This window comes from Passer domesticus, chromosome 15, assembly GCF_036417665.1.
Source record: "Passer domesticus isolate bPasDom1 chromosome 15, bPasDom1.hap1, whole genome shotgun sequence".
NCBI classification, from domain to species: domain Eukaryota; kingdom Metazoa; phylum Chordata; class Aves; order Passeriformes; family Passeridae; genus Passer; species Passer domesticus.
The window spans coordinates 3086379-3107878 of NC_087488.1; the positions used below are offsets into that span (position 1 = coordinate 3086379).

At 52.3% G+C, this 21500-nt stretch overlaps 1 protein-coding gene across 1 annotated transcript in view; it reads left to right on the forward strand.

Moving 5' to 3' along the window:
- The window catches only part of TRAP1 (TNF receptor associated protein 1), a 23558-nt gene continuing 2058 nt past the window's right edge, over positions 1–21500 (forward strand). Inside the window, exons 1-15 of the mRNA XM_064390320.1 lie at positions 1–129; positions 4382–4549; positions 5632–5714; positions 6096–6236; positions 13317–13388; positions 14059–14219; positions 15040–15149; positions 15334–15407; positions 17646–17801; positions 18093–18213; positions 18338–18407; positions 18569–18716; positions 19186–19371; positions 20420–20558; positions 21035–21120. Coding sequence (XP_064246390.1) covers positions 42–129; positions 4382–4549; positions 5632–5714; positions 6096–6236; positions 13317–13388; positions 14059–14219; positions 15040–15149; positions 15334–15407; positions 17646–17801; positions 18093–18213; positions 18338–18407; positions 18569–18716; positions 19186–19371; positions 20420–20558; positions 21035–21120 — 1803 coding nt within the window. The 5' untranslated portion in view covers positions 1–41. The remainder of the gene's footprint in view (positions 130–4381; positions 4550–5631; positions 5715–6095; positions 6237–13316; positions 13389–14058; positions 14220–15039; positions 15150–15333; positions 15408–17645; positions 17802–18092; positions 18214–18337; positions 18408–18568; positions 18717–19185; positions 19372–20419; positions 20559–21034; positions 21121–21500) is intronic.

Genomic DNA, 21500 nt, shown 5'->3' on the forward strand with positions numbered 1-21500 from the left:
GCCCCGTGACGCCATCGCGGCGCGCCGCGGCGGCAGGCGGCATGGCGGCGGCGCGGGGCGGGCCGTGGCGGTGTCTGCTCGCGGCCCTGCTGCGCTCCGGGACCGCGCCCCGGCCGCGCCCGCCCGCAGGTGAGGGGGCACGGGCGGCGTGAGGGGCGCGGGGCCCCGCGCTGAGGGGGCGGCCGCGCCTGCCCGGAGTTGCGCTCGGCCGTGTGCGTCCTCTGCAGGCGCGGAGGGCCCGTGTGCCGCGGGCAGCGCTCACGGCGGGGGCCGCTCGGCAGGGTCGGAACGGGCGCCCGGCGAGCTGGCCCGAGGCCGCCCAGCGCTCGTGGGGCTGTGTAGGGAATGGCGCGGGCTGGTGGCGGGCAGAGCCGCTCCGGGGCCGTGTCCCGCCTCATGCGGGGCGTGCAGCACGCTCACATCGGGCAGCATGGGGAGGTCAGCGCCCTGGCTCCTGTAGGGGTGTGTAACACAGCCGTGTTTGTGTCCTGGTTCGTACAGCGCTCCCAGTTCCCCTCCTGGCCTGTGCAAGGCGTGCAGGACGTGCAGAGGTCCCTGCTGGCTCACACGGGCTGCACAGCACATTCACATCAATGGCCTGTGCACGCCCCAGCTCACACAGGCTGCACAGCCCCGTCCCTGCCTGAGAGCAGCAGGCACAGAGCAGTCCCTGCCTGAGAGCAGCAGGCACAGAGCAGTCCCTGCATGAGAGCAGAAGGAGCAGAGCAGTCCCTGGATGAGAGCAGCAGGCAGCAGCGTTGCTGTTCCCTGGCCGTGTCGCTACCAGGGCCATTTACAGATGAGCCTGAAGGGTTTGTGTTTCCCAGGGGTGCACCTGACGTTTCACCTCAGACAGCTGACAGGAGTGAGTGCTGAGAAAATCCAAACTCTGGGGCCTCAGTTGTGGGAGGTGCTCCCTTTCCCAGGCTGGAATGTGCCTGTGAGCTGGCACAAACCAAAGCACGGTGAGGAGTGCCCTGCCTGTCTCCTCCAGCAGCCCGAGCTGTGTTTCCTTATCTCCTGTGTGGCCCCTGACTGACAGATCTGCATATTGCTGGTGTGGTCTGTGGTTTCCCTGCAGGTTATGGAGAGAAAATGTGACAGGGGAAATTGTGTGACAAATAGGGTCACTGTCAGGGTCGGGTTGTCAGATTTATTGTGTCACACAGTGCCACTTGGGTGTTTCTGGGCGACCCAGCTCTTCCTCCGCAGAAATCCCCAGAGGCTTGTTAGCATCCATGTCTGGGAACAAAGCTGCTGCCTGTGGTGGGTTGGACACTGCAGCAGAGCAGTTTTATCCCTTAAGCTGTCCCCCAGGCCCTCGGGGCAGAGCAGTGAGCAGAAGCTGTGCGGGGAGGGGCAGGGTTCTCCTTTGGGTTGGGTCCAGGCTGCAGGGACAGCCCTCCCTTCCCTCACTGCCAGCTGGCAGGGTTTGCTCTCACCCTTTCAGAGGCTGGGGCTGTGCAGAGCTTTTCAGGAGATGTGTGGGTGGGTCATTCAGGGAATCTCTTCTCCCCACGTTCTCGGGGATCTGGGAGCCCTTTTGTGTCAGGAGATCTGGGCTGGGAGTGTTAACTGCTGGAGCTTTTTCCTGCACAAGCTTCCCCGGGCTCCTGCTGACCCAAATTCTTCTCTTTTGTTTTGAGCCACAAACTGCTTTGTGCAGGGTTTCCCACCATAATTCTGTGCCTGGTGCTGGGCTCTGCTCACTGCAGGGGTTTTCCAGAGGAGGCTGGGCTGTGTTTCCTGGGGGGCTGGCTGGGGCATCCCTGGGGTGTCTGCATTGAAAGGAGCCCCTGAGAGTCCTGGTCTTGCTGTGAGTGTGTGGGGCAGGTCTGTGGCACGCAGGGATCACAGAGAGGTGGAATTTGGGCTGTGGTGTGGGTTCCTCCATCCCTCACAGTGATGGGAACAGGGAGGGGTGTGGGCTGTGGGGAAGCTCCACATTTGATTAACTCAATATCAAAAGCCCTGATTTGCCCCAACACATCACAGTGCTTATCTGGAGCAAGAGCCATTCCTTCTTTGTTGCCTGGCCTGAGGAATTTGTTTCTGAGGCTCGTTATGAGTAGCACATAACCTGTTACCTCAGCAGGTGCTTCTCAATGGCTCTTGTGTGCTGATAATTGTACTTTTCCACCCAGAATAGCCAGCAGCCTTTTCTGCTCCCTTGCTCCAGGCAAGGACTCTCAGAGCACATGGGCTGAAGGTGCTGCAGCTTGTATTTAATGAGCTGTGCCTCCCTGCCATGGGACAGGCTGTTAATGAAGGAGGATAAGACCAAACATTGCACAAATCCGACAGGAACTTCCGAATTGATGGGTGGTGATTTATTATTGTGCTTTGGAGGGAGGGAGGCAAAAAATGTGAATACATCAACAATCATAAATAGCCAGAAATAAAATTATAAGTAGCTGTAGCTTCTAGAGTCAGCTGGTGTTCATAGGCTGGGGGGTGACCTGTGGGGGGGCTCTGGGGTTTTGCTGCCTGGACGTCTGATGATAGAAATTAACTTAAGGTTGTAAGCTGCTGCTGATGTGTGTCTTTTTTGGATCCTGGAATCAGAGAGGGAGGAAAATTCTCTCTCTTATTTCTGCTGTTTGGGAGATGTGTGTGCTTACATATGGTGCAGTATCCTACAGCACCAGAATAAAATAAGTACAAATGCAAATACCTAAATAAAATGTATATAGGGCCTGAGCTGCAGGCCCTTCCCCTCTGAAGCTTGAGGGGCTGGACAGTGAGTGCTCTGCTGCTCCCCCCTCAGCCAGGGCTGTTTCCACTTTGCCAGGAGTGGAATGGCAGTTCCAGAAGGTGTCCTGTGATAGTGCAGCAGAGTGCTTGTGACGCAGAGAGCACTTATGTGTGTGGGAGGTGTTCACATGCATTGGGAACTATTTGTGGGCTCTTTTCTTTAAGGGCAGAATGACTGGGGAGTCATTCAAGCTTCTGGCTGGAGAAGTGGATCTTGATTCAAAGCTTTCTGTGAGGAGGAGGAAGAATGAGGCCTGACAGCCTCCTCTGTCAGCTCAGGATGAGGTGCAGGACACAGAAGTGCTGTAAAAGCTCAGGAGTTCATGTTCACCTGGTCTGGAGCAAGTGAGAGCCCAGCATCGTGGTCAGGAGCAGCAAGAGCTGTTCTTAATGACCACACTGACTGTGGGACCTGCTGTGGGGGGCAGGAGGTTTGCAGAGCACGTGTGAAGTGAGCCTGAGCGAGAGGATGAGGGATGTTGGTGAAAAGGCTGGAATGCAGGGTTCACTCCGGGGCTGTGGCAAGGTGGAGGAAGGTTCAGGAGGGACTGAGCTCCCTCAGCTGTCAGCTGGCCTGGAGGCCAGGGGATGGCCTTGGAAGCTGTTTCCAAGGAGGTCACAGATGTGCTTTGGGACTCTCACCATACTAATGGGGTTTGGTTCAGCCTTTGGCTGTTTTTGTACCCAGTCATCTGAAGAAAGGACCCCTTGAAAATGTCAGGTGTAGGGTTTGCCTCCTTCCCTTGCTGGGTGAATCAGCCAACAGGCACAGAGTGAGCTGTAAGGAAAACCTGAGCTTGTCACTGCTTCCAGCCACTTGTGCTGCTTATCCATGTTCTCCTGGCTCTGCCCAGGCTGTCCTGGTCCCTCCTCTGCTTCCCAGATCATTTATGTTCATTGTAGCACTGGGGGAGGCCAAGAGCTGCCTTCCCCAGGGCAGCTGCAGGGTCAGGTCCTCACCCTCTGCTCTGGCAATTCAGAAATCCAAGGAACAGGCTTTGGACAGAGATCTGTGGTGCTGCAGTGGTTTTTTTGTGACCAGGTTTGGCTTTGATTCATCCCCCATCAGAGAGAAGACTTTTGGGTTCACCTGGGCATAATGAAAAGAGAAGAATTGGGAATCCCTGACCTTAGAGGGACTTGTGCCATTTCCTGACTGGTCTCATTTTCCCCACTGATTTTGTGACTGGTGGCCTTGCTGCTGCTGCATGTGCTGCTTGCCCTGGACCCAGCGTTGTTGGGGGGTGTAATCCCTGTGCTTGGACAGTCAAAGGCCAAATATTTATCACCAATTTATATTTTCAAAGGCAGTAATGTGAGAGTTGTCTTCAGCTTAGCCAGGTAACAGCAGTGAATGCTGCAGACTGCCTCTTCCTGATTAATTCAGTGGGAAAGCTGCTAATTGTCATCTTCTGGATAAAATTTTAATTCAGAAGAACCAAAGTAGCAGCTTGCCCTTTTTATGCAGTGAAGGCAGTTCTGGAGGGGAATGGTGGGTGTTGGATTGTGAGGGAGCTGTTCAGACAGTGTAGCTCTCATGGCATTACCTAGGTGGGACCTCTGAGGAGTGCTCCTGTTGGTGCTGGACTTGTGATGTGTATTGAAATATCTTCATTTGTGTCTTTAGCAAAAGGAGCAGCATGTCTGCAGAGACAAATTCTCCACCGCTGGAGCCTCCAGCACAATGCTCCTGCCTCCAGCATTGCTGCTGTCAGGATGTACAGCACACAGACAGCAGAGAGCAAGGAGGAGGAGCCCCTGCACACCATCATCAGCAACACAGAGAACGTGAAAGGTGGGCCTGGCACACGTGTCTGGTGGGGCTGCTCCTGGGGTGCTCCTGGGTCAAGGTGTGGTGCAGGTGAGCCTTCCTCAGCAGTGCTGCTGCCTCTGGAGGAAGTGCAGGTGCTGCTCACCACATCCTTCCCATCTGTGTTGCACCCTCACTTCCCAAAACGTGGGCGTGGAGGTCAGCATGGCCTTCACTGAGAAACAAGGACATCAAGGAAGTTGATGGTCATGTGGATGTGTGGAGGCTCCACAGGCACTGGAATAGGCTGAAAAGAATTTTCTGTGCCTGCCCAGGTCATTGCTGTGGATCATGGAGGTGTGGTGAGAGTCCTGGTGTCAGCCCTTTAGCTAGAATGCATTGCTTTGCACAGCTTTGGGGACAGGTGCTCTAAAGCAGTCTGAGCAATGAGTTATTCCAGCACAGAAATGACATCTGAACTCTGTGCCTCTGTGGTTTTCCTGGAGGTACTGTTGAGAGTGCCAGGCTGTGCAGTCCCTGTGGGGTTGATGTGCTGGCTGCCCACACTCCAGCTTCACCCCATCCCTGGGGGATGTACGTCCCTGCCTGCGGGGCATGGCAGAGGTGATGTGGGACTTGTGGCTTTTCCCTGTTTTCTCAGAGTTTTCTAATGGCTCTTGCAGGAGAAAGGAGTCCTCTAATGCCTCTTGCTATTTTTAAAAGGCCAAGGATGGTCTTTCAGCTGAGATGTTTTGTAGTTTTAGTTTTTTTCTGAGGAGGTTTCTCTTCCTGGACACAGTTCCTTACCTGCAGGGGAGGCTGCACAGATGTGTTCATCCAGCCTGGCCTTGGACACTTCCAGGGATCCAGGGGCAGCCACAGCTGCTCTGGGCACCCTGTGCCAGGGCCTCAGCACCTTCACAGGGAAGAATTTCTTCTCAATATCCCATCTATCCCTGCCCTCTGGCAGTGTAAAGCCATTCCCCCTTGTCCTGTCACTTCAGACCCTTGTCCAAAGTCTTTCTCCAGCTCTGCTGGAGCCCCTTTAGGCCTGGAAGGGGCTCTAAATGTTCACTGAGCTTTCTCTTCTCCAAGCTGAACACCCCCAACCCTAACCTTTATTCCAGGTGCAGCCTCTAAACATGAGTTCCAGGCTGAAACAAAGAAACTGCTGGACATTGTTGCCCGTTCCCTGTACTCAGAGAAAGAGGTAAGACACCCTCAACTTGCTGGGAGATTTTCTCTTGGCAAAGCCCCCCTCTGTCAAGGGATACATCCCAAATGGTTGAGCTGGGAGAATAACTGTTCAGTTCCCAGTGAGTCCTGAGCTTTCATGTCTGGCTTTCTTGAATGATGTTTTTTAAGACACCTTGGAAACGTCTTTTTGAAACAATTTGCAGGTATAGCCGAGTGACTCTGAGCCTTGAGCCTCTGCAGTTTCACACTGAGTTTGGACAAACTGCTCTCCTGGCAGATAATGGGGAAGCACAGCGTGGGGAGCTGGGGATTAGTTTGTGAAGGCAGTGATCTCCCAGGGGTCGGGAGGGCTGTGCAGGGCCAGGCTGCAGGGTCAGCTGTGTCTCCTCCCCAGGTGTTCATCCGGGAGCTGATCTCCAACGGCAGCGATGCGCTGGAGAAACTGCGGCACCGCCTGGTGAGCGAGGCCAAGGCCTTGCCAGAGCTGGAGATCCACCTGCAGACAGACAGTGCAAAGGGCACCATCACCATCCAGGTAGTTCCCTCTGCTAACAGCACGGTGTTATTCCCTGCTGCTCTCGTCACTGGCCTTTGTCCTGAGAAGAGACACTGGAAGCTGAGCAGCAGCACAGTCTCCAAGCCTGCCCAAATATTCTGTCCTCAGCTGGGCTCTGGTTCATGAGGCTGTAACCTCAGGATTTGATGAGAAACCAGTAATGCTATCTGCTCCCCACTTGTAGCCATGGGAAGATTTGCTGCTCCTTCTTTCCCTATTGGGAAGTACCAGTGGCTTTTCTCCCAGCACCCCTGCCTAGTGCAGGTTCCCAGGTTGTGTGAGTTTCTCACTAATGGGTAAGTTGTGAATCTGGTTTCCTCCTGACCTTTGGGGAGGTTTTCATGCACCTCCTTAAGTCTGAGGTGTTATATGGTTGCAGACCTTCTCTCTCCCCTGGGCGAGGGGAAATAAATGCCAGGGTGGTGAGAAGACCTTTCCATTCCTGCCTATCTCTCTCTCTTCCTGCTCCAGGACAGGCTGAGTCCAGCTTCTGCTGAGGTTCTGCCCTCAGGCACAGTTGGGGCTGTAGATTTGGGCAGTAGCACAGCACTCAGCTGTGCCCAGGTTTTGGTTGTCCCTGCTGGTGACAAAATGCTGACTGGGAGGGTGACAGTCTGTAAGAGCAGTCACCTGTGGGCCTCAGCATGGGGAGGGACGTGGAGTTGGGCTTTCTCTCTGTACTTTGATCTTGCTTGTGGCTCTTGTCCAGGGGGGGAGGCTGAGCCTCAGGTTTGGTGTTTTCTTGGCAGAGTTCCTAATGTAAAAAAGACAAACTGGCCATTTTCCTTGCGGAGCTGTGTCGGCCATGAGCGGAGCTGTGAACACTCCTAGGAGAGCAGAGGAGGAGGAGGAGGAGGATGAAGCAGGCAGCCCTGAGTGACCATGGCAGGTCCAGGGGAGATGTGGCACAGACAGAGCACACAGGCTGATATTTTTCACGTGGGACAAAAGCAGAGGGGGCTGTTGCAGGCTGCACAGTTATTTTATATTTCTGTTCCTCTGCAGAACAAGTGCTGCAGTTGCCATGGGGAAGTTAGTGCTTGTCAGTGGGCAACACAATCACCAAGCAGAGATTCTCAAAGCCTGGTGCAGGGCTTTGCTATTCCTGTCACACTGTTGCAGTTTTCTGACTCCTGTGTAACACCAGTTGCTTAAGGAGCCTTCCCTTAGCCCCAGGCAGGGGGTCATTGCTGCCTTTCATCTTTCCCTTTTGAGATTGTATAGACACAAAGCATCTGACTCCATCAAGACATTGTTACCTCCATGCCCTGTCCCTGTGGAAGCTCTCCCCTTGTTTGCAGTTTGGTTGGAGAGCTGCTTGCCCTCCTTGCAGGGTGCCTCTGAAGCCATCCCAGTTAGATGGGTTAGGATTGGGCTTTTTATAACCCCCTGCCTGGCTGCCAGTGCCTCTCTAATGCCATTAAATGAGTCTTAACTAGGAAGCTTTAAACTGCAGCAGTCCTGGGCTGTGGGGAGCAGTGAGAACAACGCTGCTCCAATCTCTTTAATAGCTTTGCCTTGTCCAGAGTGCCCAAAGCTCCTTACCTCCAGTCAGGGGGTTATTTATAACTTCCTGAAGAAGCAAACTGCACATAATGATTACTGTGAACAAGCGTCATTCAGAACATTTCTCTGCCTTTCAGGAATGCAAAGGTGAAAGAAAGCTTGCTGCAGTGATTGAGGCAGAGATGGATCTTCCTTTTGCCACTGTTTTGTTTTCTGTACCCACTAGAACCTACCAAAAAAGAGGCAGCAGGTCCCTCATACATGACCTGTAGCAATGGTCAGCCCTTTATTATTCCTAGAAAGGTCTCATTGTCTCACTCTGACCCCTGGATCCTTCTCAGATCTCCATGCTGCTCTGTGCCTCTGCATCTGCTGAATCTCTGCCCTCCTCTTCCAAGCCCTGTAGCATCTGTGTGTCTCACTGAGCTGAGGAAAGGCAGGTCTGTAACGTGTGATGGCCATTACAGGCACATTCCTGGGGGATTATGTAGATCTGGTATAGGACTGCACTCATCTCTGTTCAGTGACTGCAGCTCTCCTTGCTCTCTCCAGGACTGAATTCCAGTCATAAGCACAGCAAGACTCAGGATTCTGATGGATGTCCTCATTCAGGAATATTCACCGAAGCCTTGCAGTGTAGTATCTGCTAAGAGGGATGTGTTCACTGAGTTCCACCACCTCACTTCCTTCACCAAAGTCCTGTTGTTTTAGCAAATTCCACCATTTCCTCCATCCCTTTGGAAACTGCCTCATGTTTCTAGGACAGCTCCATCTGTAGCAGCCACAGCCTGCAAGGTCAGGGTGGTTAAGAAAATCCATTTGAAAATGTGAGGGGTGTGTTTCCAATGAGAACAGCTCTGCAGAGCTCTGCAGTTCCGCGTGCTGAGGCTTTACCAATGTGCTTTTGGACCCTTTGAGGTGGGAACAGAGAGCTTCTTACAGACCCCAAGGCTCTGTTTGCACAGAGCTCACCTTCAGCACCTGCACGAGGTGACAGGCAGGTGACAGGAGCTTGGCTGTGCTGTGGTGCTGTTGGAGCTGTGCAGTTTGTGCCATGCTGCTGTGCCTGGTGGTGATGTGTGAGCTCAGGCTGCAGCCCTTCTCCTTGCTGAGGCTTAATTTAGGGCTAGGAGAGTTTAGAGGAAATGGTTTGAAATGTTTACAGAGCTGATGGCTGCTGCTGCTGGGGGAGGGAGTGTGCTTGCTGTTCCAGCACGGGAGAGCAGCGTGGCCGCTGCCAGAGCTTGGGCTGCTCCGTTCCCTTTGTTGGGCTTTCATCTCTCTCTTGCCGTCATCCAAAATCAGTGTCTGTGCAGCCACAAAATCACCAGTTTGCTGTGTTGGGAGGAGTTAAAATGACTGCAAGCACCACTCCTCCCTGCAACAGCTCCCTGTATCACTGAGCAGATCTCTCCTGCCTCACCAGTTACAGGCACAGCCTGTAACAAGGACTGGGCTGTGCTGGGGCTGCAGTCAGGGTTGGGCTGTTTGGGCTGTAAGGTCAGGGCAGATGCACCCTTGTGTCCCACAGAGCTTGGGGCAGGTGGGGAGCAGGTCCCCCTCCCCTGTGGGATCAGGCTGCAGCAGAGAGGGTGACCTGCACTGCAGCATCCGTGTGTCACTTGGGCTTGAGGGAGCACGAGATGGACAGGTGGAGATAGAGGGGTAAATCTGGCTGTACTTTAGCAAGTCTTAAGTGGAATTAAACCTACAGAAATGTGCCATGGATTGCAGGGATGGGCTACAGCTTCCAGTGGTTGCATCATCTTCAACAAATAAGGCCAGGACCCAGAAATATAAACACATCTCAAATAACCTGTGGCCCAAGGAAGGAAGTGCACAATCCTTTAGTTCTCTTCACGGCAGATCAGAGCATATCCTGTATAAAAATGGGAAATTCAAAGTGGATGAAAGGCAGTGCTTTTCTGCACAGTGGATATTTAGACCTGGATGGGTGGAGGCTGAGCCTGTGGTTTTGCAAAGGAGAGCTCAGGCTCTCTGCTTTGGACAACTTCCATGTACTGGGCCAAGATTACCTCGTGTTCACAGGCATCAGTTTTATTCTGGCTTTTTCATCTGCTGGTTGCTGCTGCTGCAGATGCTTTAATGTTTCTAAACCAGAACGTTGCTCTAGTGCAGCTGCTGTCCTGGTCTTGTGAATTGGAAGTCTTTAATCAAGGTATTTAAATAACAGTGGGCACATTTGCTAATCAGACATTTTGGGATTTTATTACTTTATCAACTGGTGAAAGCAGCATGTCTTTATAATATAGTCAGTGTTCATCTGATGCCCCGTTGAGGTTTTACACTGAAATAAATGTTTCAAGTGTTTGTTTTGCAAGGAAGCAAAGTGAAAGACACAATAGTTCAGCCAGGTACCTCTAACTGGGAGCATTCCTTCCACTGCAGTCATGGCAGGGCAGCAGTTAATGGCTGCTTAATGGGTTGTTAGGTGTAAGGAAGCTCTGCAATACTTTAAATTGGACTCAGGTAACGAGCAAAGCTAAACTAATCTTACACAGCAGGGCTCTGCAAACATCCAGCACCCTCACCACAGGGTTAGAACAAAGGGCTCAGAAGGCACAAAGGTGCAGGTCAGCAGCAGCTTTGGTACCTTGGAGGTCTCCACACATAAAAAGGTGCTAAAAACAAAGTTCAGCTGATGTCTCTTCGGGGTAAATGTTACTGAGTTGAGTTCAATACTTGTGGCCACCAGCCCTTCATAGTCTGAAGGTCTGCAGCCTCTTTGTTGTCTTTTATAAAGGATGGTTTGGGGAGGATTTTTACTCTGCACCCTGACAAGTACCAGAGGAGAAATTCGCCCAGGTGAGGAGGTGGTGGTTCTGCTGGGTAACAGCAGATCTTCTGTAATTAACATTCAGGGCCAGTGCACTGAACTCTGTCTTGGTCTCTCCAAGCTGTAGAGAAACACTTGGCACATGGAACTCTGAGCATGTCCCTCACGTTTTGTAATTTGAGAAGCCCCAGGTACAATTTGCTTTGTGCTGTTACAAATCGCTCTCCTGTGGCTGTGGTGAGCCTGGTAAAGCTTTTCTTGCAGGGGAAGAGAAGTTGTAGTGCTGATGGTGGAGCAAAGGCTGCTTGGTGCTGGTAGAAGGAGGTTGCAGGGGTTGGGTGCTGCCATGGTGGTTCCTGGTGAAGGTGCCCAGCAGCCAAGGAGCAGCTGGTGCAGCACAGAGCGGTGTGAGAAGGGCAGTAGAAGTTCCACCAGCTGCTTCCTTGGATTTCATGGAGCTGGAGCTGCCAGCACTTGTGTGGGCCCAGCCTGAGGTGGGGAGCTCATGGGCAGGTCCAGCTGCTTCCCATGAGTGCAGAGTTCCTGCTCTGCAGAGCTCAGCTCCCATCTCTCCTCACTGCTGCTTTATTCCCGTTCCCCTGAGCAGCTCCATGTGGTGAAGGGAGCCAAAGGGCAGCTGCAGCAAATGTGGACATGGCAAGGGTGGGTTGAATCTTGATGGTGTCTTCAGCCTAATCCACCCAGGTGTTTTCCTGCAGTAGGGAGTGTCTGCTTTGCCAGAATCTCCACTTTCTGCTCCCCCTGTCAGCATCCCGGCTGTTTGAGCCCTGCTTTCTTTGTTCATGAGATTCACCCTCATCAAAGCAGTCTCCAGGAATTGTCATTAAGCATTCTGCAGTCAGTCTGGCAGGGCATTAGGAATTCAATAGCTAATAAATTAATGGGGTAAGGATGTATTTTTTTTAACACATTGGAATTTGGGAATGACATGCTGTGCTATAAATAGAAGTGGATCAGAGTTCTGTTCAGGGTCTGGCATGAAGAAAAACTGAACCAGATGCTGAAAGCTGTTCTTTCTGGCTTTTTCTTCCCTGGGGGAAGGGACCATGTCAGATTCCTGAGATTTTGCCATACGCTGTTTGTTTTCCTTGGCTTTTGATCTCTCACTTTGAGAGATCTTTCTGGGCATCATCCCTGTGCTCAGCCAAGAGGGCTGACTGGCTGTACTGTACTTCACCAAGGGAAAGGGATTGCTGTGCTCTGACTCGTGGGGGGCAGGAAAGTGTCTTACCCACATGGCACCTCACAAGCTGAGCAGTTCAATCCTTCCCTGCTGTTAAACACTGCATTAAGAAATCCATACTGCCATTAACTCACTTGGGTAGAAATAAGCCCAGTAAATGCTCCATGGGTGGCAGAGGACACTCTGGCACCTCACCTCCGAGCCACCTAGCAGCTGCCAGCTCTGTTGCAGCTGATTTTGCTGACCCTGCACACCAAATCCCACCCCTGCTAAGGCACTGGGGACGTGTGAGCCCACTCTGGATGTGCCAGCTGCTGTCAGCTGTGATAACCATGCTCACAGGTGCTCAGGTAGAGCTGAATCCCTCATGGGAAGGAGACTCACATCTCACTTTTCACCTCAGAGAGTGGCTCAGAGAACATGTAACAGTGGGTTCTTGGGATGCTTGTGTTGGGTAGAGAAGCTGCTGGGATTTGGGAGGGGGAATGGCACTTTTTTCTGGGGAGTGGCATCCTGGAGGACAGTAGCCTGCCCTTTGTTCCTCTGGAAAATGTGTGTGGAGCAAGTCTGAAAACACACTGGACAACAGAAAGGGAAAGATTTCTGCTGGGGTCCTGTGTGAGAGGGTGGCCATTTCTAGCTGGGGTTTGCTGTTACCTTTGTTGCTTTGGTATGTCATGCAAATTGAAGTTGCAGCCAGGTTTGAGACTTACTGCAGCCTTTTCTGGGTGGTGCTGCTGCAGGCTCTGCTGCCTGAGATGTGTGAGCTGCAGGGAGATGTTTATCTGCATGCAGCAGTGCAATTCTGGAATAACCTGGGGGTGACAAGGAGCTGTGTTCCTCTGAAGCTTGGGCAGAGCATCACAAAGTGTGGCTGGTGCATTGTATTTTGGCTGAGGTCAGGCTGTTCCCATGGGAATGCAGTACCCAGCTCTCCTGGACATTGACAGCTCCACACTCACACCATGGAGCACAGGGTGAGGGGGAGAAGAAGGGGGAAAGGCAGAGCAGATGGAGATCAGTTCATGTGCTGCTTGCAGACAAGGGTCTGCATTACCTGAGAGTTAAGGGCTTTGCTGCTGTGCTGCTGATTCCCAGTGTTCCACATCTGCAGACTGCAAACAAGCTGCTTCTCTCTGCTCCTCAACTCCCCCTCAGAGCAGCTCAGGCATGGAGGGTGTGTCTGTGCATGACATCTGGCACCCTGGGGCCGTGGCTGGGTTGGCATCTCCTTCCTGCACTGCCATCCTGTGCTTTTTAAGGGATGTAGAATCCAGCCTGTCCTGGCATGGTTTTGTCTTTCCTTGAGAAATGGCCAGGGTCTCTGAGCTTTCTGGTGGTTTGTGGGAGCTGTGGCTGCCCCTGGAGCTCTCTGCCCTCTGAGTCTGTCTGGCCATGGGCAGATAGAGTCACAGCTGGAAGTTTGCTGCTGGATTTACTACTCAGAGGGAAAGCAGAGAGTGGCAGTTGGAGGCAGAAGTTGCTTGGGTGCTGTTTGCTGGAGCAATGATTCCCTGCTGATATTTGAGCTGCAGTTGCTGTTTCTTTTCAGGACACAGGTATTGGGATGACCCAGGAGGAGCTGATTTCTAACCTTGGTACCATTGCTCGATCAGGCTCAAAGGTAACTTGGGACAAGGATCTTTCTCCCTCCCTTAGAAAACTCTTCTCCAGGTACAACCACTTTTGTTCTCCCAGTAATTTTTCATTCTCTTTTGTCCCTTGGCCCTCAGCCCAGCTGTGAAATTACACCCCTCTTGGAAGGTGAAACCTGCCTTTGAGTCTTTTGGCTCTCAGTGGTCCCTGCTGTGCTGGGGAGGCCCAGGGAGCCCAGGCAGTGCAGATGGGCCCTGTGTGTGGCACTGCTGCACCCACTGCCCTCACTCCAAACACCCTCCTGCCCAGCCATCCTGACAGAGGGCACCCACCCACTTGGCATTTGCCCCATGTCCAGGGGAGCAGCAGCTCTGTCCCCACAGCAGGGTACTGTACATGTGTACCTGGTTTTTCTTTCATCTCTGGACACCATTTTAAGGTTTCCTGCTCCTGACTGACCGAGCTCTTGCTTGTTTTCCCTTTACTGCTCTAAGCACTGCTCCCCTTTTCCAGAGGTGCAGTCCCTGTGCAGGAACCCTTTTCCTTGGGAACCTTCCTCAGAGCACTGGTGCAGGAGCATGGGGTGAGGGTGCTGGACTGCCAGGCTGCAGTGCCTGAGGAGCCCAGCTGGGCATTGATCACAACTCCAGCAATACCTGAAGTCACTGTGTGCTGCTTTGTCTCCTTTGTTCCTGCAGGCTTTTCTAGAAGCTCTGCAGAGCCAAGCTGAAGCCAGCAGTAAAATCATCGGCCAGTTTGGAGTGGGTTTCTATTCAGCCTTCATGGTGGCTGATAAAGTGGAGGTGTTCTCCCAGTCAGCAGAGCCAGGCAGCCCAGGCTACCACTGGTCATCTGATGGGTGAGGCTGCAGAGTGGGGTGGCAGCATGGGGGGCTGTGTCCAGACCAGGCATGGCCTGAAAGCTCTGCAAAGACAGGGCCTGTGTGTTCTTTCAGGACCTGGCTGACTGGTTCAGGTCCTGCTCTGGTTGTACACAGTAACAAAGCATGGCCAAGTGTGCCAGTGTGGAAACTGCAAGGGCAGAGTTGGTTTGTCAGAGCAGGCATGCTGTGGACAGAGTACCTGCCTCTCCTGTTCCATCCCTGCTGGCAGCAGTCAGCCCAGGGGCCCACAGCACAGGGACAAACTGAACCTCCTTGCTCTAATCATCCTCTGAGGTTTGGCCCAAGGCACCCACAGAGAGCAGAGCTTGTGCAGCACTGGGGTCTGCAGGCACACCCCCTGTGGCTCACAGCTGTGTGCTCATTCTTTGCTTTTTGCTTGAAGTTGCAAACATCTGTGATGGGGAAGCTGTGGGCTGCTGGACATGTTGAAATTGGAGCTTCTGAGGGTGACAAGCTCAGCATCTCCTTAAAATTTCCTCAGAATTTACTACATTATTTAAATTCTTGAGAAGACCGTGACACCAGACTGGTTTGGGTTTTCAGTAGCTAGTGTCTTTGCAGAGCAGTGTGTGCTGGGTCTGGAGTCTCTGTGGGGAAAACAGCCACATGCTTTTTGGGGTTTCTCAGAGGCACAAGGAGCATTCAGGCATTCAAGACTTTTTTGCCTTTTCCTCTTGGCCTTGAAGAGTTGTGCATGCTCTTAGTTGAACAGTTTCTGTCATATCATGAGTGTACCTGAGGCACAAACTGACACAGTGTTTGTTTCTAATCCTAGTTCAGGGATGTTTGAGATTGCAGAAGCATCTGGGGTCAGAGCTGGGACTAAGATTATTATACACCTCAAAGAAGACTGCAAAGAGTTTGCAAATGAAGACCGAGTCAAGGGTGAGTAGAGGAGGGGAATGCTGTTACCCCTGGGGATCTGTGGAGTCTGTTGGTGCTCACAGATGGGAGGTGAATTTACAGGTTTTTTTCCTCTCCTGCAACTCCTTTCACCTGCTGTTACTGAGGAATTCCTGCTGTGTTGTTTCCACAAAGGTGACCCTTCTGTGTCTTCTTTCCCTTCCAGAGGTGGTGACAAAATACAGCAACTTCATCAGCTTCCCCCTGTACCTCAATGGGAGAAGAATTAACACATTACAGGTGAGGTGGAGGCCACAGGCAGGTCACTCATGGAGATGAACCACTGTAATGCTCCTCTGGAGACAGGAAACAGCATAAAGCTGTCCCTGGAAATCAGGGCAGAATTGTCCAGGATATCACAGACCTTGCAGTGATCAGTTAATTAGAACAAAAGGAGACAATCCAGCTGAAGTCATACCTGCAACAGCTTCTGTGCATTTATTGTGGAAAAGTCTTGGAGATCAGCAAGATCTGTACCTTCCCTTGTCCTGAATTATTATTTCAGTGCTTTATAATGTTTATTCTGTTCAAGCCATGTGATGTGTTAGTGCTGTAGGGATTGCTCATGTTGCTGGTGTGCTGACACCTCTCACTGCAGTTCTTCCTGTCCTTTACATGGAACAGCCACTGCCAGGGAGTGGTTGGGGTTTTTTCAGCAGCTCACAGTGTTATTTATTCCCAGCTCCTAGCTGAGCACTTCTTGATGCTGGCATTTTCTGACCACTGGCATTATACTGCAGCCAGATCCATTTTACTCAGATGTTCTTGGCCCAATTGCAGGCATCACTTGGGAGAAATTAATTATCTTTAAAACAGAAATCTATGAATCATTTTCCTCCAGCATCTCCTCTTCTGATTGTTTAAAGCTTGCTCACCTAAGAGAGCAGTTAGAGAGCATGTGTGTGGCTTTTTTGTTTCCTGGAATGTGGCACTGACTGCACAGACTTTCAAGACTGTATTTAAACATTTTACCATGTTAATTTATCTAAGGTTCTGTAATTGGTGTTATTAGTCACTGATTATTTATTTGGATTCCTGCATAATAGTGTTTCTGTTCCAAAGGCTTTCTAGCTGTGCCCCTTAAATTACAAAACCAGAAATAGCTTCAGACAGCTGTTTGCTCTCTCTGCCTGACAATCAATAGAACAGGCTCCCTGGAGAAGAGCAGTAGTAGAGCGAGGGCTGAAATGCCCTTAATAGAGTCATGGACTTTTATCTTCTTATCAGAAAGTCTGGTTTCCCTTGGGTTACAGCAACAGCTTTATTCTCATTATGCTCCCACTTCATGCCTTTTCTTTATCCAGGATGTTGGCTTTGTGTTTTTTTCACACATCAGCATCAGTTCACTGCAAACAGAGCCACAGCTGGTTCCCTGGTGGGGTTTCTCCTCAATGAGCTCCTGAATGCTCACAGCATGGAGCTGGGGGCTTCTCTGGTTTAACTGGGATAACTGTTAGATACAAGTGACCCCTGAGAATGCAGCACTTTCCCTAACACAGCTGCTGTAGAGCACCTTAGCTCCCAGTGAGCCCATAATCCTACCTGTGATCCTGCAGACCCTCCAGGACACTTGTGTGTGCTGGAAATCAGGGGGAGCCACCTGTGGAACAAGGCTCTGAGGCAGAGGAATCCTTAAGGATTTCAGTGCTGCCAGGGACCTGAAACCCTTGGGCTCTGAGGGTGGGCTGGATGTTGGTGTTGTCCCCAGAAATCACTCCTGTCACTCATTTGGGCTTGAGTGGCAAAGAGAGGCAGTGACTGAGATGGACTTCACCCAGCTGGGAACACACAGTTCTGCATTGAGTCCCACATCTTTGTTGGATGCAAGTCTTTTGCTCAGGTACTGGAAACTGAAACATGCTGTGAGCATGGGCTGAGTGCTTCAGAAAGCACTGGGGGAGTTAGAACAGCAGCAGGTGGAAGCTAGAGCTCATGGCTTCAGTGCATGTGTTCATGTGGGAAACACGGCTGGAGCAGTGACCCTGCAGTGGTTCACAAAGCAGCTCCCAAGCTGCTGAACAAATCAGCAGAAAACAGTGCAGGAGCTGCTTCACAAGCTCTTAGCTGAGACTGTGACCTCCATCAGAGAGGCAGGTTGGTTACAAAAGTCTCACTAAAACTTTTGCTTTTCCTTTGCTTGCTGGTTAGGCCTTGAGAACTTGACCAGTCCTGCCAGTCAGTTGAGCTGTGGGATCTGCCCAGGATGGCCATTGGCAAGTGCAAGGCAAAGGAGGTTAGCCAAATCCCTTTTGTTTTGGGCTAGACAAGCTGCCCTATACATGTTGCAGGGCAAGAGTTACCTCTGAGGGGTGGCCTGAGACCACACGAGGGGCAGTAGTTTGTTCATGGATAATGTGCCTGAGCCACATCCTGCTCCCAGGCTGGGCAGAAGAGTCTGTTTGAAAGGTTCTATTTCCCTGCTCCGGCACCCTGGAGGCCGCAGAGCTGATGGGAACTGTTCTCCCTGCTCCTGCACAGGCTCTGTGGATGCTGGAGCCCAAGGACATCGGTGAGTGGCAGCACGAGGAGTTTTACCGCTTCATAGCGCAGGCTTACGACAAGCCGCGCTACGTCCTGCACTACCGCGCCGACGCTCCCCTCAACATCCGCAGCATCTTCTACGTGCCCGAGCAGGTGCGTGTGCTGGCCTGCAACCCAGCACCTCTGCCCAGCTGCTCTGGAAGGGGCAATGCAGAGCTCCTTGGGGAAGGAGCTGCAGGGAGGATTATCTCTGCAGTGGGCCGGGGGCTGCAGGGTAGCTGGGAGACTGAGCCATGACAGGAACAGGGGGATGGCTCAGGTGGGTCCCCAAGGAAGAGAGCAAAGATTTCAGCTCTCGTTGGGTTCAGTGTTGTAGGGAAGACCACAGTGTGATGTGAGCACCCTGCACAGTGCTGGTGTTACCTCCTGTCTGTTTTCCTGCAGAAGCCATCCATGTTTGACATCAGCAGGGAAATGGGCTCCAGCGTTGCTCTCTACAGCCGCAAAATCCTCATCCAAACCAAAGCTGCAGACATCCTGCCCAAGTGGCTGCGCTTCCTTAGAGGTGTGTGTGGGACCAGGAATAGCAGGTTATGGACGATGGCTTCCACAGGGATGAGGCAAGGGCTGCCCTCCTAAGCCTGGCACTTGTGTTTGCATCACTGCTCAAGGGTTCCTTTGTGTTCCAGGTGTTGTGGACAGTGAGGATATACCCCTGAATCTCAGCAGGGAGCTTCTGCAGGAGAGTGCCCTGATCAGGTAAGCAAGAGTATCTCTGGACTGAGATCCAAGGAAAAGATACAAAGCCATGAGGGAAAGGGGACAGTGGACTCACTACAGCCCTGCACAGAGAGACATTCACCTAAAATGTCTTGTCTGGCTCTAGCAGTTGTCTTTAAAAAGGCTTGTTCCTCTTGCAGGAAGCTCCGTGATGTTTTGCAGAAGAGGTTGATCAAGTTCTTCATTGACCAGAGCAAGAAGGACCCTGAGAAATATGCCAAATTCTTTGAGGAGTACGGGGTATTCATGAGAGAGGGGATTGTCACGATAGCAGAGCAGGATGTCAAGGTATGAGGAGTCTTGAAACACTGCAGCTGATGGGAAAGATTGCCATGAGCTGGGATGAGAGAGACTGCTACTTCCCATGGAACTTGCGTGCCCACCTGGGTCTGCCAAGGACCTATGGATTCTCTAGTGCCTAAACTTTCACTCTTTCTGACTGGTGCTGCTTCCCATTTATTTTGAGACCCTGCAGGATCATGCTGTTGTCAGCCCTCCCTGGTGCAATGTCAACTACAACAGGCAATAAAGATGGGCCTTCCCCTCCTGTTGCCTAATTGCCATTTCCAGGAGAGCTTGACCTACATCCTCTCTAAATCACTTTTCTGCCTTTAATATGTGGAGCAGGAAAGGAGGGATTCCGAATCCCCTGAGCCATTTTGCAGGGCTGCCAAGAGGCACAGGAATCCTTGGTGCTGGGAGGGGTCGGCTGGAGCTCGGTGACCCAGCTGGGCCCACAGGAGCACGTTTCTTGCAGGAGGACATAGCCAAGCTGCTGCGTTACGAGTCGTCGGCGCTGCCCGCGGGGCAGCTGACCGGCCTGGCCGAGTACGGCTCGCGCATGAAGGCCGGCAGCAGGAACATCTACTACCTGTGTGCGCCCAACCGGCACCTGGCCGAGCACTCGCCCTACTTCGAGGCCATGAAGAAGAAGGACATGGAGGTGGGTGAGCAGGGGTGCCACGGCCAGGGGAGCACCCTGAGCTGCTGCAGCAGTGGTTGGGCTGGGTCTCAGGGCTGGCTCTCAGAGCTGGGCAGGGCAGCGAGGCCTGTGATAGAGCCCTGCCTTTTCCTGGCCTCCTCTGCCTCTGCTCTGTGGCATGAGGCCAGGAGGGACCTGTCACACACTCTTAACTAAAACACTAAAAAAAACCATTCAGCTGTTAGGAATATCCAAAGGAGGGCCATGAAAATGGTGAAGGGCATGGAGGAGAAGCCATATGAGGAGCGGCTGGGGGCACTTGGTTCATTCAGCTGGAGAAAAGGAGACTGAGGAGAGACCTCACTGTGGTCTTCAACATCCTCACAAGGGCCAGCAGAGGGGCAGGTGCTGATCTCTTCACTCTCATGACCAGTGGCAGGACCCAAGGGAATGGCTGGAGCTCAGCTGGGAGGTTTAGGTTGGGTATCAGGAGAAAGTTTTCACCTAGAGATGTTGGGCACTGGGACAGGCTCCCCAGGGAAGTGCTCACAGCACCAAGCCTGTCTGAGTTCAAGAAGCATTTGGACAATGCTCTCAGACACAGGGCTTGCTGGGGTGTGCTGCACAGGGACAAGAGTTGGGACAATGATCCTGATGGGTCCCCTACAACTCAGCATATTCTGTGATTTAGTACTTGTACAGACACTTGGTTCTTATATCTGTTTCCTACCTTTGCTGGACCCCAGAGCAGGAGCCTGGAGCTGCTGTGCAGGGCTGTAATTGTGTTACAGTTGTCCTCTGGGGGCAGGTGGCCCTCTCAGGACCGGAGTCAGTGCTGCTTCTCACTTTCCCTGGGCAGCAGGACTTGCTCAGCTGCAGGCCTGCCACCCGTGGTAACAAATCCCTCCAAGGGTCTGCTTTCATGTCAGGCCCTGAGTGACAGTCGCTGTAGGGTTGAACCTGTGAGTTTCCTCTGTGATGTTCCTGCTGTTTGGTACGGAGCTGCCTTGGGGAGGAGGGAATGCTGTTACATCCCAAACAAGGTGTTGCTGTCCCTTTGTTGGCACAGGTGCTGTTCTGCTATGAGCAGTTTGATGAGCTGACACTCTTGCACCTCCGGGAGTTTGACAAGAAGAAGCTGATCTCTGTGGAGACAGACATTGTTGTTGATCACTACAAGGAAGAGAAGTTTGAGGAGAGCCGCCCAGGTACTGTGAGGCTCCCCTGTCCCCTCCTGCTGCACTCTGCCCTGCTACCCTGAGCAAGCAGGGAGGGGACACCTTCCTCCCCTGCTCTTGCAGCTCCTGAGCAAGAGCCTTCCACCCTCCCATTCTCATGGTCTGAGGCAGCTCAGAGTTTTTGCAGACTGGATTCATCTCACATGATCAAAGTTCAATGGAATGTCATGTGTGGAGTTGCCATGACTTTTATTTCATACATGAACCCCATGCATACATCTGGTGCCCAGACAGAGGCAGGCAGCCCCTGGCAAGGCGTGACCCTGCCCTCTCTGGGTATGGCACAGTCTGGCATGAGGATATGTAGGTGTGTGCTGAGTGGTGCTGTACTCCCACTCCCACAAGAGAACTGATAAATAAAGTGTGAAATGGAAGTGCAGAAACTCAGCTCATTGTCCATTGCACACTATAGATGCACACTCAGATGTGCCCTCTTTCCCTGCCAGCTGGAGAACGTCTGACAGAGAAGGAGGCTGAGGATCTGATGGCCTGGATGAGGAATGCCTTAGGCTCTCGAGTCACTGGGGTGAAGGTGGGTAACTGAGTACAGGAGATCCACAGAGGTAATGATCCAGGGAAAAAGGATGATAGGTGGTTGGGGATCTGCTACCACAGATTTTTCTTTGGACCCTGTGGGAAGACATTCTTTTCCTGCCTCCTGTGTGTGAGTGGTGTGGATTTGTCATTGGAGGGCATTTGTCATTGGATGGTCAGTGTGGCAGCAGAAGCAGCACATCTCAATCTGTATTGAGCAAAGCCCATATTGCAGTCAATGCTCAGGTTACCAGAACAGGCTGGTGACTTTTCTTGCTTGTGGACTAGAAAGGTGTATTGGCAAGGAATGCTTTGGGTCCTGCAGCCCACTGCCTGTGGACTGTGGGGCCATTTGGGCCCCCATCTTTCCTGCTGGGT